The 20,655-nt window shown below is 45.0% G+C and overlaps 3 protein-coding genes across 3 annotated transcripts in view; all 3 read right to left on the reverse strand.

The window, feature by feature from the left end:
* Positions 1-12,903, reverse strand: part of LOC1271575 (protein fem-1 homolog CG6966) — a 44,517-nt gene extending 31,614 nt beyond the window's left edge. Inside the window, exon 1 of the mRNA XM_061649731.1 lies at positions 11,262-12,903. Coding sequence (XP_061505715.1) covers positions 11,262-11,390 — 129 coding nt within the window. The 5' untranslated portion in view covers positions 11,391-12,903. The remainder of the gene's footprint in view (positions 1-11,261) is intronic.
* A 1,467-nt stretch (positions 12,904-14,370) lies between these two features.
* Positions 14,371-17,284, reverse strand: LOC1271578 (proline-, glutamic acid- and leucine-rich protein 1). Its single transcript, XM_310400.5, has 2 exons — positions 17,052-17,284; positions 14,371-16,966 (listed from the first exon to the last, which is right to left on the reverse strand). Exons 1-2 carry the CDS (start codon positions 17,154-17,156, stop codon positions 14,510-14,512), a joined length of 2,562 nt encoding a protein of 853 aa, XP_310400.4. The 5' UTR covers positions 17,157-17,284; the 3' UTR covers positions 14,371-14,509.
* A 757-nt stretch (positions 17,285-18,041) lies between these two features.
* On the reverse strand, positions 18,042-19,447 carry LOC1271579 (holocytochrome c-type synthase). Its single transcript, XM_310401.8, has 2 exons — positions 19,260-19,447; positions 18,042-19,117 (listed from the first exon to the last, which is right to left on the reverse strand). Exon 2 carries the CDS (start codon positions 19,113-19,115, stop codon positions 18,279-18,281), a length of 837 nt encoding a protein of 278 aa, XP_310401.2. The 5' UTR covers positions 19,116-19,117; positions 19,260-19,447; the 3' UTR covers positions 18,042-18,278.
* Positions 19,448-20,655: the final 1,208 nt, after the last annotated feature.

Below are 20,655 nucleotides of genomic sequence, written 5' to 3' on the forward strand. Positions count from 1 at the left end.
TGCTTTAAAGTACCTACTAAGTGAATGGCAAATCGTTTACGTTTAGTTTAGTTTTTTAATATGCACGTTTGTAGCTTATTTTAAGCAGCACAAGCGCATTTAAACATTAATTTAGTCATTTGGGTCATTTTATACACTTTTATACAGAACAACTTGTTTGCTCTGCTCTGCCGCTGTCCTAGCGGCACTACCAACATCTTAGACAACTACCAACAGTGACTCTAAAAAGTTTGGGATCTCGAGATCAGGCACGAACGCGGAAGCACGTTCCCGAGCGATTCGTCACGCGACTCAACACGCAGGCAAAGGGTAAATGGTGTCTGTAAAAACGCAACCAAAAGGGGAGAAAGGGTTGCCACAACGCGTTTGCTCGCAAACTCCCCAAAGCATTGAGAAACGGGCACACGCTGAAAACAGCTTGTGGAAGAGGTTCAAACCACACGCACACACTCTCACCCGCGAAATCAAAGGCACGGGAGATACGACGAGCAAGCGAGAACGAGAACATCCAAACCCAAACATGCTCCACCGTAATGATCGTGATGATGATGATGATGATGATGATGATGTGATGGTTGAACCATACACGCATGCGCACGTTAGTACCTGTGTATGCTCGGGAGAGTATGTTGCTCGCAGCAGTTCGTTCCTGTGCCGTCCAGAAAGTTGCGCCAAGCCACAGCAGCGCAAACACACAAAGCTGTGCAAAAGCAAACGGGCTCAACGCAACCGCCGAGTTCAAGGAAAAACGTTGAACCGAGCGCGCGCGGCCGCCCATCCGAATGTTTATTTGTGGCTGCTGCGTGTACATCTGGATGTTTTAGTGTGGTTTTTTCTTTAAGCCTTTCTATTGGACCCCCCCCCCTCTATTGGAAGGTAGGCAATAAGAAACTTCTGGTCTGGTTTTTTCACTGTTTTAAGATAGTTTCCATATTTTAGGTTTCCAGGCTGACGTACGAAGTAGGATTAGGAGAGTAGAAAATTTGAATTAAATTGTGTATATGTTCAACAGTTGATTTTTTTAAAATAATTTTAAGCTTCTTCTTCTTCTTCTTTTGTGGAGCAGGATGTAGTCTTCTATGTTTTATAAAGCCTATGCTTAATAAAGCCACATTCAAAGACGTACCGCTCTTAGGTTTTCGACTGCCTGAGTCATATACCTAGTTTTAAGCTTTGTTGTAAAGAATAATTAAGTTATTGGTGAAGCTTACTAAATGTTTATTTGTAGTTCATACAAGATGACCCTAGCACCATCAAAGCAGTAAAAACGTGGCAGCAAACAGTACAACTGAGACATTGCTTTGGGCTGCCGCACTTTGCAGTGACCTAAATCACGTTTAACGCAGTGTTGACAAAAAAAAAACGAACTGTATGAATGTTAATGTCTTATTTTCTATCTTTAACTTCATTCGAAACGGCTGCAACGTGCCAGATTTCTTTAAAATAGGCCTAATTTATTCATTTCTCAAATGTTTAACGAACTGCTATGTCTCATTTGGTACACTTAACGCAAATGTCAAATGAAATGCATGGTCTTCCCAACTGATGTGTTTTTTAATGCAAAAAATAATGAGCAAATGCTGTGGGCCATATAAAAATCAGTTTTTCACGTAGCGAGGAAACAGAAATGCCCTTTGATTGCCCTTAAAAGATCTTTAATGAAGTAAAAATATAGTGTTGATCCATGCGTTACGTTAATTCAAACAAAGTTATAGTATTTTTAAAGATCAAATTTGTCAAAAAAGACGAAACATGTATATTCAATGCGAAAACAGAAATGTAGCTCCGTTAACGATTCCATACTTTCCCAGCGACACATTCACGACTACACGACAACGACTACATACTAAACCCACCCGGCATGAAGATACGTGCTAACAACTGGTGATTTTTATCAACCCACAGATGAATCGAAATGGTTAACAGAAAAAGCCCGAAGTGTTTATACACCACTTGCGCAAAGCAACCACGACGACCTCAACCACACCTGCCGACCCGTTCGGCAAAGTCTTCAAGAATGAGCATAAAACCACGCCTTGCCTCTTATCACATGATTTGAAAATGTTTATTTTTATCATTTCCCACAACGTTTTGGTAAGCCAATCGCGAAATACGTCTCCGCTCCCCATCACCCCACTAGCACCCGTCGTCAAATGGCCATTTTCCTATGTTTCTGTGTGAGGTTTTCTTAATATTTTTTTTTTTTTAGAATTTTCATCTTACCGGCACAAATCATGTTTTCATTTCATCCACTGGTGCCAAGAATAGCAAGCAAAAAAAAGAAAAAACTCAAACTGTTGACGTCTAGCACCAAACGCGTTAACAATTTACGACCATCCACAACAACGCGACACACCCGGACACAAACGCGTGTAAGAGGCCGATCGGACTGGGTGTACGTGTGCTTCTCACCTTTTCCGTGTGCGTATTTCGCACGGGATTTTCCACGGAGAGTATTACGCACCGCGATTAACTGAGGAAATTGGAAAAGCGAGAACAATTTGTTTCATAAAAAAAACAAGAAACAAACAGCAAAAATAAAAGTCCCCAGACGGACGCTTCTTCTCGTTAGGGGCTAACTAAGGTTAAGGTTAAGGTGGGCGAAAAAAAAGAGATAATTCGATCCCGTTGGCAGATTCGTCAGTGCCCTTGAACGTTTTTGTCGCGATGAAGTATGACACCCTAGGCAAAAGGTGAATGTACGCTTAACAACCGGAACGCACAAACCGTATGCTATGTGTGGGAAACAGCAGTACAGTGCTAGGAATTAGAACTTCCGTCGAAAAAGGTAACGAATGAGTTCGGTAATATTGCACATCTTATCTTTTCAAGCTGGTCGTATAGGGACATTGATCTAACCAGTTTTATTAACAGCCTAATAGTGATTTCATTCATGCTTAATGTTGAACAAAACAAGCAATTAAGATATGCCACTTTCAGTCCATCTACAGCCACCTACACATCAAAAGCAATCCTTATATCTGCGGCATTCGTTTAAAGATTAAGAGCTTTAATATCCAATGGCTTCGAAACCTGTCCCATAGATCGGAGGAATCCATTGGAGCTGGTAGGTGATGTTTAGTTTTGACAGATTGATATTATTTCGTTTAAAACGAAACCAATCTAAACATGGTCCATTAAGATGTAGGTGATGCACTGTGAGAACAAAATTCGTCCTATCATTGTGTTCGTAATACACACATTAACATACAAAACGTCAGTTTACTAAAAAAGAGACAGCTATATAATTCGAGTGTTAAAGAATATCTCACCAGGCTCTAATAGCACCCGGAAACAGGAAACAACTTTATATGACATAGAAGAAAAGTGCTTCATCGACGACCACGACGTCAACCGGGACAAGCAGGCCGGCTGAACAATCAACACGAGTGCTAGAGCTTGAACGCACAGTGTGGTCAAAGGTCAAGGCAAACACACACAGTCCAGTGAACAGCTTGATTGAATGGTTGCGTTTGTTTGTTGTCGAAAGCGGGTGTACTAACACTCGAACATGACAGCACCGTAGAACTGTGTTGCACCCTACATTTACAGATATCCCGGAACAACAGCTCGTTTTGTGTACCATTAGTATCACACATATTGTCTAACTAGTAGCTATAGCAGTATCATCATTCTAAACGCCAAAATAATGCAAATTACTCATTCAATATTTTGTCAATTACAATGTCTTTTGACTTTTGACACTAAACCAACGTGGTATCTGCTGTAACTCGCCACGAAAATTTACTTCGCGTGTGAAACATTCTTTTTTGTATTGTTTTACACTACTTTAAATATCATTTACCTAAATCCTAAATGTATCATCTAATAGCAAATGATTCACAAAACGCTGAGTTATTTTTAGAACACCCCAAGGAACTACACGGCGAAACGGTCCATGGTAAGGTGACGCATTTTGGTGACGTTCCTAGTAGCTCAAATCAATACTAATGATAGGACACCAAATTGAACCCCACGCAACCATGTACAAAATTAAGTGGTCCGTTTGATTCTATTTGTATCACACACAAACAGACCATTTCCTAGGCATTATTCGACGAATCACAAAACTACTATAATTAGTTTGGAAAATGGTTAAACAAGCGTCACATTTCGATCGCTTTGCAGTAAATGATTTGTGATCGAATTCAGTCAAAGTTGTTTGAATTTGGGTAACGAAGTTTGAGCATTATGCCAGGAATAACATCCGCCATGTACCAGGTCGTACGATGTAGCAGCTACTGCAAGCCATAGCTTTACTTTAGAGATCTCCAAAGTGCAAATCATATCATGTGCCCCAACAAGTTCCCAATTTCAGAATGTGATGAAATCAAAACCAGTTTACCTGCTCTTTGGTTTATGTGCAGGAATTTTAGCACCAAATCAAAACGATAAAAAATTAAGACTCTAAACAGGATATCCCCGGCAGTAACACTCTAGCCCGAAGAGTCCAAGAACAACGCAAGCAAACGTAAAGCCCCGTCTCATCTTTCTAACACATTCCCAACGGCACTTTTGCTAGGCTTGGCGTTAAAAAATCATACCACTTCTGTAAAAGGAATGAAATTCTCTTCGTGCCTGCAGCACGGATGGCAGTGAAAAACTAGCATTAACCCGTCCCGGAAGAAGCGAGGATCGTTCGCTCCTAATATGGCGCATCTGCTACCACCGCCGAAGTGGAATCGTGAGCAAGCACAATGGCCCCACTCAAGGATAATCTCGGTGTCCGTTAGCAATGGAACAGAGTGGCCGGACAAAGCAAAACGGTCCACACGACAACACCGCCAATGCTGTCGGACAAGAATAGTTCTTTGTGAAGAGCAGGGAAGAACCCATTACAGATGTGTTTTGTTTTAAATTACGTCTAATAAGCAGTGAAGTCGTTGCACGTAAGTATGGAAAAGCAAATTTAGTCACAGGTTTGTTGAAAACAATCACGGGGATTCTTTTCGCAACTAATGCAACTCTTGCAGTATGATTTGCAAGAACACTGACATGCCTGCGGGTCAATGTTCGTAATTGCTCTTTGTACATTCTTGGCAGAACAACAAACTCCAGCGTCTAGAAGAAAAGTGCTTTCGACACGCACAAAGGGGTTCGCCTCTACAAAGTGGCCCCTCCACCCCACCAGCCAAGGATCACCACACTCAAGGGACACAGTCCGTTGGCGGGTAAGAAAAGCAAAATAAAACCTGATCAATATCCGGAAGCAACGACGCGCTGACGACGATAGCGACGATGGATCGATGGCAATAACCGTACATACGCACCACCGTAAAGAAAAGTAAAAAAACACACGCCAGACGGATGGACAACAACACTGAACACCGTTACAACCGAGGAACAGAGATAGACACGTGGCACACAATGTGTGAACGAGCGGGACGGAGCGATATTATTAATTCGTGTAGCGTGGTGGGACATCGAGAATGTTATTTTTACTGTACCGCGAAGGTCGACCGGTTTCTCTGTAGACACTTCTGTGTTCACGACTGACAGTGTATGCCGAGACGCTGGAGACGCTACTTTGATCGGTGAAGAAACTGGCAGCGTTTACAGAGCGCCACGTTGGTCACACATTTGAAGCGGCAGCCGATGGACTAGGACCAGATTTAAGGAGAATATTTTTAACGACCTTTACCCGCTGATACTGTAAAAAAAATCGTTCGGTTTGTTGATTTTTGATCGCTTATGACCTTTCCCATGCTGCAGAAATAAAAAAGGACCAATTCTTTGATAAAATATTAAGTTATCTCATGTGTTTGAAAGGGTTTACTATTTTAGCTAACGATTTTATTGTATCGACGTATTCTTTTTGGAATACGTATGATACAGGGCTTTTCACTTGATTTCGCAAGCGTGGCCACGGTGAACGCAACTGCAGCATTTGACAGGAGAAGCGAATCAGTTGTTTTCAGAACGTCATCATGCTTAAGACAACCTTTGCACTTGATTGCACAAGAGCGGTACACAATATCACAATTCCAGTGCTGCGGATTCAAGCAAGTATTCAACTACATGTGTTTGAACGGATTCAGGTCAATTGGCAGCTTGAAAAATATTGTTTACAAGTTTTAGAGACAAATTGCACAATACTTATTCACGTAAATTAACAATTATAAAGGACGAATACTTTACCTCACTCTGTACCTTCAATTTTTGGGTGTGTGCATTACATTGAAAAAGGTTTTTAGGCGCTGGTTAAATGATTGCCACAAGCCGCAAAACCCTTTGTGATATTGTGTACCGCGCTTGCGATATTAAGTGCGAAGGTTGTCTTAAGCGTGATGACGTTCTGAAAACAACTGATGCGTTTGTTCTGTCAAATGCTGCAGTTGCGTTCAACGTTGCTACGCTTGCGAAATCAACTGACTGACGTGCCTAGTTTTTGAGACATCTTACTACAAAAAAAAAATCACACAGATTCGGATAATAGTGAAAATAACACAAGCCATGTCATAACGGCAAAGCGAATCATAGAATGAGGTCGCACAATTTCAACTTAAACCCAACTCCGACAGCGTGCTTTTCGGTAACATCATGCTCAGTTCTGCGGTTTTTTTTTTTTTCTTTTTTTGCGAGCCATTTTCGCGGCATAATTGTCTTCGTGGCCCACATTCGATAATCGCGCACTGCACGGCTGCATGACCACCAGACGATACATTACATACTACCAGCCCACCACCCGCTTCACTAAGCAGTGACACCACCACCCTCCATCACGGGTGTGAAAGACACCCGCCGGACACTCCCCCCTATACTAGATGCATTTTTTTTTAAACAGTCTGCTGCTGGCAGTAAATCGGGCAGATGCAAGCAACCGCGTAAAAGCGAAAGTAAGAGCAGGACAGATCCAAACAATTGCACCCAATAGACGAAGAAAGAAAAAAAATCACAACGAGTCCACTGAAAGGGAACGAACTCGAATTACTAATGCAAGCAGCACCCCCGTCCCCTGGCCGTCCCAAATGGCCCCAGTGTTTATCCAGTCGTGCCACCACCGATGCCACCACCGCTACACCGCCACCGGATTGGTAGCGCAGTGACCATCGAAGCAAAGGCAGAGAGACACCGCCATTACGCCCATCAAAGCCACACGAAAATTCGAAACGATCACGGGTGACGACCATACACACACCCCGGTGGGCACGGTGAGAAGCAGTAGAAGCAGCAGTAGCAGCACCAGCAGTTGCCCCTGCCACTGGTGGTACCAAATGTAGGTTTTCCATTTCGCGTCCATTCGGATTGCCGCCGCTTGATGTAACGGACAATAGATGATGTACACTGTCCACGCCTCCCCGCACCATTCCAACACTAACGGCGTAATCGATCGTGCAGCGAGAAACTGTGGCGTTTTCGAGCCGAAGCAAAAGTGTAACGCCATTGCCAGAGCCCGCTGTAGTCGCTCATTAGACCAAATGGAATGGCACGGGGGGGCACGACGTAACACAGGTCCGTGAATATTTTACCCATAACGCTTTTAACAATAAAGCAGTGACGTTTAATCGATCTCACGAAAACTCTCTCTCCTGCGCTGAGTCCTCCTCCTAAGTGAGCTTACGCAGACAGTTCTAAATGTACCACACACTTAACCACTTTTTTCCATTCGGACGTAGTTTTGGTGGAAAATGATTGACATCTGTCAAAAAAAAACGTGTAGAATAAATTTTTGGCAATGCTTTTTTCATTTCAAATACCATTAGCCACCGTCGCTTCGATCGATCGAAGACGCGGTTGTTTATTGCAAACAAAAAAAAAACCCAACGTTTTGCTCTCGCTTTCAGTGCACCTTCGTTGGTGCGATAGTTTATCGAAGGAAATAAACCTCGTTGCTGACAGCTAGCGCATACACTCGAAAAAAGCAGAAGGAGATTGTTGCGTTGTTGCATCGATAATTCGCGCCCCACTGCAAAGGACGCTTTCGTTTGGGGACGACCTTGAAGAGGCACGCAACATGAAGCGTTCATAACGCACTTTATCACAGTATTTACATTATATCTAAATTTTGTGGCTTAATATTTACTGTGGAAGTACATCGCACCCAGTGGTCGCCAAGTTTTACGATCGAAAGCGCTCAATTCTTTAAAATAAAAGTTTATAGCGTCCTACGGGCAGAGACAGATTTATAAATCATGCACAAAGGACGTGTGAGAGTTCCATGGAATATATGAAGAGAAAGAATATATGAAGTGGTAATATCAACTGAGAGTATCATGCGATTTGAATATCTTTGAAATATCCAAAGACACATTTATTATTTTATGAAATCTTTACAATATCCGGAAAAAACCTGTTTTCGAATTTCTCATTGGTAAATATTATTTGTACAGCAATAAAAACTCCAAGTGTCGCCTACCACTCCCAGGACACGTGGTTGGAAACAAAAGGTTATTGAAGAATGAAATTATTCATACAGCAAAAAGAACGTTCCCATGACGGCGGGGAACCCCGAAACGATCGAAGGAAAACACCATAAATCACTATACTCTCCGCCGCTGCAGCTGACCCGACCAATTTCCCAGCACGAATTTCCCTCCTTTCCGGTAACAACGTTCTGTCGTGGACCACGTGAGTGGCAAAGGTTCACGTTACCTGTGCCTTCTTCCGTGGGTGAGGTTGCAACGAGAAAAAAAGGGAAACAAACCGCCAGGATTACAATTGTCTCGGACAATGTGCCGTCCACATGTCTTCCCTGGGACACTAGTGACATGTGACGACAACAGCACTGGTTTGCCCTTGCACCGGAGTACCAAGCGTGCACCTATAGCCGAAGGAAATTTGCCAACGAAAGCAACCACGGATAGAACGTGAGGGATTAGGCCCGGTCTGCCGGAGGTCAACGGACACACGTGGGCTAGGCGTAAGTTTGTCACACGGAGAAAAGAGAGATAGAAGAGGGAAAATACACGTATAAAAAATAGAAAGAAAATACACGTGGTACAGGCACGTTTTGCTTACCCGCCATACAATTAGCCTCTCTCTCCCAAAAACGTTGCTTTCCACGAGAGCATGTGTGTTTCTTCGCCTTTGCATTAGGGCGGGAACCGGGTATGCAAATATTGTCCACCAAGAAAGCTGCTCCATTCTTCTTCTACTGCATTATTGCTTTCCCGCACCATTCTGCATGCTTTCCAAACGTGCCAAAACACTCCAGCAGCTCGGAAATCGTTCGTATTGCAGGCGACGTCGCGTTTGCGGTTCGCTCCAATTGGTGCTCCATTTATCGACCAAATATTGACGCGACATTTGTCCCAGAGGATCGGGCCACGTGGTGCTTTGGCCGGAATCGGAGCCGTAAATCATTGGCCAAAGCGCTATAAAACTTTGCAACCCATCTCTTTCAAGCGATACCGTGTGACGAACGGTTGGCTGTTTTGTTACTCCATCTGGCATCACAAAAATAACTTCACATGACCCGTAAATTGTACCATATGGATGCTACGGCAGAAAAAAAACCCTATGGTTGCATTGAACCAGAATAAAACTCATCTCTGACGGAGATGCAAAGAAAAACAAAGATTTGCTCGATGATGACCCTGACCGTGCGCGATAGAAGGAGTTGCTGTAATGAGATTAAACCGAAAAGGAACGAAGAAATAAAACCTAATCCAAAGCAGACACACGCGACGTTCTGGCGTTTTTTGCGTGTTTGCATGATACTAGCTTTTTGCTTTGAAAATCGAGTGGCAGCGACTCTAAAACGTGCTTTTTCGAATACAAGAATCTACTTGTTAAGAAAAAAAAATAAGTAGAAACTTGTTTGATTGAAGTAGTAAATGACTCTTGGAGAAGGAATATGTAACAAATACAACAAAAAACAAAACAAGTAAAATTAATACATTAACAATTCAACTTTTTGATTGTTTAATAAAAGAGAAATTTACAAAAATAAAAGAAACAAATTATAAAAATGGTAAAAAATTGAAATCTCAATTAAACATATAAAATCGAATGACAAAGACGAGGGAATGGAATGAACCAGAACCTTCTCAACATGCGATGCAGTTCGCCAGCCCGGATGACGGCTCGCGGGAAATCAATACGAAGGCCACGCCGTACGGAAACTGTGCCAAGCGAAGTCGTCTTCGGGGCGGGCGCGGAATGTGTTTCTCACCCTCACCTGCACAACATTACCCATACAGCGAACAGGGTGAGAAGAGGGGAGAGGGTGGAAGGGTGATACTTTCACGGTAGAGTTCTGCTGTCCAACAAATCGAAATGGAGCTAGGGTGGATTAAATCAAATATGCTCTCGCTCTCTCTCTCTCTTTTTTTGTGTTTTATAGCGCAAGAGCGATTACGGGCCGAATGAATCTGTGTGTGCGTCTGTGTGCGTGTTTTTTGTGGAGCATTTCAAGCAGCTGGGCAGGCCCGAGCGAGAATAATGTTGCGAAATAAAAAAAAATTCAAAAGTAAACAAACGAACCTGCTCCGCACAGAGGGAAGCTGTGAGCGGAGAGCATTTTTTTGTGGTGCAACAATCAGGCCAGCCCCAATACGAGCGCACAGTCCAACAGAAGTGTTCGTTATCTAAACTGTGTATGTGTTTCTATGTGGATGTGAGACTACTACTCTCCAATACCACCGAATTGTGTCGTTTATTTTAAGAAGTTCTACCAAGCAAAGCGGTGAGAAAATCATGCCATCAGATGGGAAATCGGTCTCTCGAGTCGGGAAATTAAGCACGGCAACGAAAGTACGGGATTGCGGTAAAATGGCACCCAGAGCTCACAGCGTGTACAGTGAGCCCGCCCGTGTGCCCGTGTGGCGTTATGTAACTTTCTTTCTACTCTCTGTAACCATTTTTTTCTATCTTTGCTTCTGGCACCCGTCTGGTCGACCCGACCACCCTGATAAGTGGTGTCTCGTACGCGGTACCGTACGGCTAGATAAACCAAAACAGACACATGCATGAACTAGCGAACAGGACGAGACAGCAGGGAGGGCCCCTTCATGCGTAACTATGGCCGTTGCTAGGCCGCACATCGCACAACATGCGCTGCACACTATCGCCTTCGTTTTCGTTTCCTTCCGAACTGATAAACCCCCGTCTGTAGGTGAGTGTGTATGCATACAACGGAATCGTCGTTTGCGCTTATCAAGTGCGCTTATCCGCCCTTTCAACCGTCGTTGCCGTCGGTCACACGATACGCTCGTGCAAGCTCGTGTCGTAAAGGGAGTGTTTGTAGCACAGCAAAACAAAGAATACAGAAAAGAAAGCACCCTAAAAAGCAGCATCCGCAGCGTGGGACAGCGACTTACCTTCAGTGCAGCAAGATTTCCGGTGCGGGCTGCGTTAAACACGCTCTCCACCACTGTCGGTAGCATCGTACCGCTGTCGGCTATCGTTTGCTGACCGTCGGACGATTGTGACGGTTGGGACGAAGTCATGGGGGCGGCCCGTTACTTAGATGCACCTGTGTTTTCGAGACACACACACACACACACGCAGATCTTTCCAGTCGATTCTCAGAAGATACACACACTCACACACTCCCGGGCAACGTTGTTAGACGACCCTTTCCTTTCTTTGCTTTAGCCTGCTCTTCTTCTATTTTCCACCTCTATTGTGAATCTCAACGGATCTCACCGACTCACACATGCACAGAACAGAACTGGCACCAAACAACGCCCAAACACACAGAGACCAGGAACCACACGACAAACAACAAATCGACATACAGCAGACACACACACACCCACTACACCCGAATCCGCGCCTTTTCCAAACAGGCTTCACGTCACCTTTCTCGCTCTTGCTCACTCGCTCTGCTGCTTGATGCACTTCTCTGCTGCTTCACCACCAAGCTTCGTTAGCTTATCCTTTCTTCTGCCGTTGGGAATCCGTTTGGGCTCGCTAAAGCCAACTTAGCGTTATCCTTGCGTTCCTCCTCGCAGACCGTCTCGAACCGCTCTCCTTCAACTCTTATCCTCACTGATCGGTGGAACAGTGGAAGGCGTAACGGCAAAGCAGGACCCAATCGCTGGAGAACTCTCGTACGAACCAGGCTTCTAGTGCGCGCACACAATTACTGGAGCTGCGGGAAGGCGTAGCGACGGACGAGCCCCCTTATTATTGCGGCGCAAAATACAAACGAAGCCTTTGCCGCGGGTTTGCGACCACACACCAGCAACGCGCAAACACACACACACACGAAGTGTCCCTTCTCGGACGCTGTGACGCTCTGCAGGTGTGTCTCTCGTCTTACTACCGTTACTAACACTGTGCACACACAGACACACGTCGCGTGCGCGCGCTTATACACGAATGTCCCTAGGGAAGCTGCGAAAGGACTATGGCGTAGTAGCAGCCAAACACTACCACACGGCCGTTCTGGACCCGAGGTGGAGAGCCTGTTACTTCCGTTGCTCTGACTGCTCCTTTCCTTGCTTCCTGCGAAACACTTTTGTTCTGATGATGCGTCTTTTCGGTACCTTGGTACGGTTCGTTACGGTGGGTATCTTTTCTTTATTCCACTTGCCCACACTGAAGACACACAAGCACACACACACGCGCGCAGTTAGGGGCGAACACTCACACACCGCTAGATGTGTTCTTCGATTGCCCAAGATACGACGACAGCAGCAGCAAGTAGCAAACTCGTTTCACCCGACACCGAAAGATCCTTTTTGCTCGGACACCTCGTGATGTAGACACTTTTCTACTTACTGCTGAATTTTATCATGCCGTGCTGCGTATTTTTTCCCTCTTCGTATGGTGCGCGTTTCAAAAAGGTTTCAGCACAAATTTGTGTTAGCTTATTTTTTGCTGAATTACCTCTATGTACTTCTTTTCTTGTCTTGACGAGCGCAAATGGCTGGTGTGATCGCGTACGAGAGCCTCCGCTTTTTTCAGCTTCGACTAAGATCTCTCACAACGTAATGCGCGCCGTGTGCAGGTGATGGCAGTACCGAACCGTTCAAACCAATCACGATGGTGGGGAAATTGGCCAGGGCTGCTCAACGCCACGCTCTCTACGGTGCGCGGGTTGAGGGTCGTAAAATTGACGCTAGTTTGAGTGTATATAGCATGCAAGGAGTTTTTCCAGTATCCACAAAGCAGGTGGGATTCATTGAGCTTAATTTCTTTGTGTTTTGTTCTGTTTAAACGTGAAAGTAAGCTTTCCCATGGTTCTTTATCATCTGTCGTTATGAAGTTCAGTACCACTGGTAGAGAGAAACGAGGCAAAAGCGGAGCAAGCGGCTCTCTCTCAGAAAAATCCCTTTGTTCGGAGAGCTGGTTCTGAATGGCCACGCATGACATCCGCCGTAATTTTACAACCTCTATAGTGGTGTGCGATCAAAATAAACGATTTCTTTCAAGAGAGCACGCTTTTTGCTCTCTCTATCAGCTGTTCAGTTGGATTTTACTCCAGCTCATGGTGGCTCCTGGTGATATAAAATATGAAAATTATGCTAACAGTAATTGAACTGAACAATTTATTGCAACATTTATCGAACATTTAAATAGAGAAAACAGAAAATCGTGCTATATAAAATGACAAATTACAAACCACTCAAGGTCACGATTTCCATGCTCTCTTCAAACGTCAATCCGTTAAACGGAAACGTCAGTGCCCAAGCAGCAAATTGGGTTAGTTCAAACAGTTTGACAGCGCAAAACGGTTGATGCTAGTTTAAATTCTGAAATGGTAAAATGAACGCTACACTGTTTAATATTTTTGAATATCTCTTATATCATAGTTGGGAGGTGGTAAATTATTACGTAATTTACACGGCCTTACTTTAACTCTCTCTCACTTGTTGACCTGCTCACGACACAGCACGTGGACGTGGCATGGCCCGTTCAACAATCATTTTCCAGGATGCTCGGTCCCTAGCTGCAGCCTCCCATCTATGTAGACACCCGATCTTCGACACCCGATCTCGCCTCACCTGATCCAGCCATCGACTTCGCTGTACTCCCCTGTGCCTCATGTCGAACTGGAGGTCGATGTCGAACACCTTCTAGGTGGGGCATGAGTCCAGCATCCTCATAACATGCCCCGGCCATCGCATCCTGCCAGCTTTTGCCAGCGTTCGGTTCGCCGTACAGCTCAGCAAGCTCGTAGTTCATCCTTCTCCTCCACGCTCCATGCTCGAACACACCGCCAAATATGGTCCGGAGGATGCGTCGCTCAAACGGAGATACATTAAGTAGTATTTATGGAGTGTAACAGCTTTTTAGTGCAGCTGCATGAAGACCACTTAACACAACCACACGTTCCCATATCGATCGTTACTAATACCTGATGATTTCATGCCTACGACTATTTAACGAATTAGGTTACGAAATATTGAGGATATTAGGTCGTTATTTCATTTTCATTTCATTAACTTCATGTTATCAATCTCAATAAACAAAGGTAAATTGTATAGTTGCTAGAGCAGTATTTTTTATTCAGGATGTGCTTATTTCAAGATACACAAACAAACACTATGATTTTAACGTATCCCAAACTTCATAATTCATTCGATCCTACTAAAGCTTAGCGGAATTAATAAGCAACTTATGGTTCGTCAACGAACTCGGCTACCATTTCCTCAACGATTTCGTCGATGTTCTTTGTTTTACCGGTGTTTCCGTTACAGCTGTCCAACATTTTGGCCTTCTTCGCCGACACGCTGCTGTTATCATCGTCAATTATTTCGATTGAATGTTTCAAATTATTCTTTTCGCTGTTGGATTTAGGTGCAGATAGCTCTACGTCAATTGGCACTTCCATCACATCATCATCCTCCTGTTCCACATTCTGTGCTTGTCCCTGTTCCTCATCACTGTCCAGCACCGCCACCACGGCGGATTCACTCGTTTTCCCATCATCATTGTCATCATCATCGATTGGATGAATAGTTCCAGCATCATAACATTCTGTATCGTCGGGGATGTTGGCGATTGCGTTTGTCTTTTCCTTTGCTGTATCATCTAGTGAGGACTCGCTTACATGTTCTACCCATCCAACAGGTTCGTCCGTCGTTTGCTGTTCTTCTGCGTCAATAAATGACTCGTCGCTCGCTTCTGTTACGGCTAGTGATTCGTTAATTTCACCTTCACTTTCGTATGCTGGTTCAACGGCCGGCTCGCTAGGAGCACTGGCAGCTTTTACCGGCGAAGTACCAGATGCCGGTTCTGCGACTGATGGAATCATCACATCAGGGGAATCGTGCACTCCGTTGGTACCGTTCGTTACAACCACCTGCTTCACGGTGAACATCGCCAGCGGGTGATTGTCCTTGTTCGCTAATGCATCCTTAATGGCGGACTTGTCCGCGGGGAAGTACAGTGTTTCCTTCCAAGGATGTACCACCAGTTCCATCGTGCGCGCCAGTTCTGCAGCCACCGACCGAACGGTCGCACTGGAGTCCGTTGTTTGCAGCGTGTTGAAAATATAGCTAGCATACTGCAGCGGCGGTGGACAGTGGTGGTGTGGATTCACTATCAAAGCGGCAAAGGCACGGAGTAGAGCTACACGCACCTGGGCATCGCCGTACAGCCCGGTTAGCTGGTGGTTGGTTACCAGCGTAAAACACAGCGGAACGATTTTCTCCTGCAATAGTTTATGAGTGACGGGTTTGATGAAACATCCGGCGGACTGCAGCAGAGCGGTCAAACAGGCCAAAGCAGCACGGCACAGTGGCTCGTTGCCATGGTCAATGAACAGCTCCTTGTTTTCTGCCGTTGCACTACCACTAGAGTGGTTCTGGTTAAGTGCGGTTGCAGCATTTTGCTCCTTCTGCAGCTTCCTCTTTGCTCTGGCCGACAATCGCTTGTTGCTGGTGGCACCCATCTTGAGCGTTACCTCGCTCTCGTACGGCGTAATGTCGCGCATTATCTGTTCCAGCAGGGCTTCGTTTACCATCTCGATGTTACTGCCGTACCGCATCTTTTCACACCACAGCTGTACGCTGTCGTAGATTTTCGTTCGCAAGCGGATGAATGATTTTTTCGCACCTTCCGAGTCGTGGCTGTTGCTCTGGGTCGCTCGGAGACACTTGGAGAACATCTCGCAAATCGTGTCACCAAACATCAGCATATTGGTGCCGAGGGCCAGCACTAGCCCGTCCAACACCTCCAACAGCCCGCAGTGCATGGACGGTAAAAACGCACCGAATGCAATGTTTTCCGCAATCGGATTTTTGCCCATCGCTTCACAGGATACGGACAGCCCACGAAGTACGAGATTTAACGCTTTAAACGGGGTGATTGGCTTCCCCACCGGGTACGCACCTACAATGGCTTGATCAAGAAAGGTAATTAGATTGCAAGCGCGTATCGCGATCAAGTGCGCTTTACGGATAGGATTTCCGGTGGTTCTAATGTCAGGCAGCTTCAAACACTCAAGGTTTTCCTCCTCGTCAAACGTTTCCGGCGTGTGGGCAAAGATTTGATTCAACAGATCGTGTATCGTGTCAATCAGCTTCAGATAGTACTCTTCCCATGTTTTCTTATGCAGCGAACCGTGCTGTCCTCCGCCTCGGATTTGCTGCAGCAGCAGCAAACAGTTGGCCGTACGGTTGACCACGAACCGATCGGTAGAATCGACCAGCGAGTAAAGGAACGTCTCGATGCGACTTTTCAACGGCCCACAAGCACCAGCATAATGCTGCATGGCCAGCTCGAGGAAGCTCAAAGCCGATGGGACCGCCGACGGTTCTAGCTTAGGCCCGACGGATTCGAGGATTTTGGCCAGATTGCTGACAAACAGTTTGTGCAGCTCGGTCGAGCCCAGGGAGCGATGTAACAGCTGCTGAAGAAGTTTGTACACCAGTGGCAATGTTTGCGTTGGCCCACGCTGGTCGCATACTTTTGTGCAAGTGTTCAGATAGAACTGAGCCTTTTCCTCGATCAGATCCAGCGGGCAGTCGGGCAGCAGGTGGATGAGAATTCTTAAACCACGATCGCGCGTTCTGGCACTGGCTAGCAAGGTGCCTAGTTTGGTGAATATTGTGTCTAGATCATTTTCAGGCTGCAAAGCACGAAAAAAACGTGGTTGTGGTTAAGATTTTGCAATCTCTTCGCAATGCGGCTAGCGAATCGAGGTTTCAACTTACGTCTGACCAAAACGATTGATGTTCATCTATATTGTTAAGAAATGCGGTTAGTAAACCATCGTCACTGTCGAAATGGGTCCCAAATAGTTGCCCGACACCTTCCATCGTTTAAGGGAACGTATTACGAGACACGAAATACAGTAAAGCAATCACTTTTATTAATTTGTATAGAATACACGTGCACCGGCCTGAACGTAAACAATGAAGGCGTTGACAGTAACGTTCAGGGTTGCGTAAAAAGTTGATCTAATGTCATACTCAAATATCTGCATTGCACAGTGGGCTTATAATATTTTTCATCGTTTTTTTATAAAACACAAAAAATCTTTTTTATCACTTTACAAATTTTACTAATATTTCCACACCATTTTCTACACTAATCCTACGCTGCACATTCACTTCCAGGTATGGTTTGTTGACTGGAACTGACTGAATCGGTACTAGACCCGGACCCGGTACAAGTATCGTTCCAAATCCGCAACAGTTCCAGGTACTGTTTTAAGAAAATGTGTTAAATCGGGAGTTATTTCTGGATCAGTATGGGTTCATCATCAGATCCAGGACTGGTGTAGGTTCGTGATAGGTTCCAGGACCGGTATAAGATCATGATAGCTTCTAGGAAAGAAATGGGTTCATGATCGGTTCCAGGACCGGGATGGGTTCATGATCGATTCTTGGACCGGTATGGGTTCGGTATGGGTTCAGTTTATGCAGTTCTTGAAGAAGAATAGGTAATTTATTGGTATCAGGACCACTATGGGTTTGGTTTTGGTTTTAGGTTTTAGGTTTGTTCTTATGGGGTCGTTATAAGTACCTCATTTTAATTGCGTTTCGTGGTCATCAATTTCGGAGTACTCTTTAGAGGAGATTTTTCAAATTTAGTTGTGTAGCCTTGTAACCTGGCCAAATTAACTAGTTACTATAAATTTAGCCATCAGCAAACAGGTCACCAAATTCATAATTCGATTATTTTGATGTAACAAAGCAATCTTTAAGGTGGGTAGAACACGAGGCCTAGAATTTATTCCGAGAACTTTTTACATTCTCTACGCAAGTTTTGCAAACATAGGGTACTTTTTCGTTATTGTTGAGTGCAGTAAGTCTAGATAATTTAATTGTACTCCTTCGTCAACCGTGGTACTTTCTGATCCTAAGTCGCGCGAAACGTATCTCAAGAAGCTGTCGTACACTCTAAACAATTCTTATGGCGCCAGCGATCCAGTTCGCTTAGTTTGTCAGCTCCTTCAGTTTGTCCTCCAGCTCGAACTTCCACCGCATGTATGCCACCTTCATGCGATCCCACACGTTGTCGAACGAATCCATCGCGGGCCTCACATCCAGCAGGGCAAATTTGTACTTCTCGTCCACCATGCCACCGTCGTAGTAGTCAATGACGTAGCGCACATCCTTGCCACAGCGATCGATGATCCAGTCGTGTCGGTCGAACGGCAGCTCGTACCCCATCATGTTGCGAATCTTAGCCCGCGGGCTGTAATCGGTTGCCTTGCCGCCGAAGCTCTTCAGCCGTGGATTGCCACATTCGCGGGCGTGCAGCGCTTCCCACTTAAGTACCTCCTGCCAGGCCTGCTCATTGTTGGCGTTGTGTATCTTTATAATGTCGTCCATGTCTTTCTGAGCTATATCGTCCTTTTCCCAGCGCCAGCCCTTGCGCAGCATCGCATTCCAGAACATCTGCTGACTTGGGTACACCCAAAACTCCTGCTTACCGTCGGTGGTCGCTTTCGGAATCGACGACACCTGGCGCTCGGTAGGCAGTGGGAACGGTTGGCCCGGGGCGGGATTTTGATTTGCCGGTGGCATCATGTTCAGCGGGTTCACTTCCGCTCCATCGTGCTTAATCGGGCACTCGGATACGAGCACTGGTTGTTCTTTGGGTTGCTGTTTTTGGTGCATCGGACATTCGGGCGGAGGATTACCGGACATGGCTGCTTTATCGCCAAGCGGTGGATGTCCCTTCGGTAGTGCTGCATCTTCGCCCTTCGTCAATGTGCTGGGCACTATGTTCGAGGCAACCTTTTCAGCGGCAGACACCGTGTTTCCCATGGCTGGAAGGAAACAGTACCATAATGTAACTTTATGTAAATCTGGGCGCAAATTGCGCAGGTGACCGAATGGTAACACCGGTAGGGTTACATAATTCACTACGCATCAATCGAAGAATGGATATCTCTTCATTGTAATGTTTACCTGTGGGATAGACTCACTGGACGATTTGCTGATCAAACTCGGTTTAGTTTTGTGGTAAGTTTGCTAAAATTTCTCAAGTTTTCGTAACTTTGCTTTTCAATGTGATTTGTGTTGTGACAGCTGAACGAGGAGCTGCCATCCCCGTACAACATGGCGAGGGGTATTGACGTTCGGATATCGCTGCATCTCGCTCATTTTCTCTACCCGTCCTTTACATGCCGACAGTGCTCGTTTCAAATTGTTCTTACGCCAGGACTCCACAGAGCATAACACGGAGCGCAACATAACAACTGACAGTTGCCAAACGCTTGAGAAAACGCTTGGGAAAGGAGGTTAAGCGTTTCATTAACTATCGGTCATCGCAGTAGGTTGGTAGCTTTTCAACGAAAAATGAGCGGCCTACTAAGGATATTCAAAACATGCCCAAATAGCCAGAATTGCTTAAGCAGCTCATTTTGGCACGCTAAAGATCGCTGCTCTAATTCGCCTTTTGCAGTAGATAAACAGCATCAAAGTTCTATGTGGGTCTTTCAAACAGCGCCTAAGCAGCTTCCTTATGCCACGATGCCAGGGATTATTTTTCTTTGTGTTTTATTTTCAAGCAAGCGTCATAGATGAAATAAACAACAAAATTTGTTTGGTTTAAACACATATGTATTTTTTTAAATCTTTTGTATTGATAAATTACACAAATTTTTACACAATTTACTGATAATTCACAATCGCTTCACTCAATATTCATTCTTCAAGTAACGAATCTAACTTGTGCAGCAGCAATGAGATTATTGCCGGCGTCCGTCTTTGACACTTTGACAAGAGCCACCTTGAACCGATGTCATGCATTAAAAAGCTATAAAGTTCCACCAAGTTCAGTACCCTTTCTTAACAAGCCTTCAAGTTCCATCATGAACCCTACACATAGTGCTAATCAGCCGCAAAGTTCCAAAGAGTACCATGTGCCTGTTAAAAAGCTCCATAGTTCCGCAAAGTACCGTCTATCTCTTAATCAGCCACAAAGTACGACATCGGAACGATTTTTCGTTAAACAGCCCTAAATCAGCTATAAAGTACGAGCTGGCTATTTGGGATGGTACCGGCAATAAAGCGTTTTATGAAGCGTTTAGCAGCTGTCAGTTGTTATGTTGCGCTCCGTGATATGCTGTGTGGAGTCCTGGCGTTATGTGCCCTCCTCGCCCTCCCCGCCCTACTTCACGTCGAACGCTTCTTCCACATTTGTCCATACGTCTTTCGTTGTGTTGGTGACAATTTACGCGCATCACATATTGAGATGTGTGTGTTCTCGCTCATGCTGACATGCCATCTCTTTCGCGCATATGCACGCGAGAAAAAAACGTAAACAAACTTGGTGGTTGACTAAATTTAATGTGCGCAATTT

Source organism: Anopheles gambiae, chromosome 2, assembly GCF_943734735.2.
Source record: "Anopheles gambiae chromosome 2, idAnoGambNW_F1_1, whole genome shotgun sequence".
In the NCBI taxonomy this organism is placed as follows: Eukaryota; Metazoa; Arthropoda; class Insecta; order Diptera; family Culicidae; genus Anopheles; species Anopheles gambiae.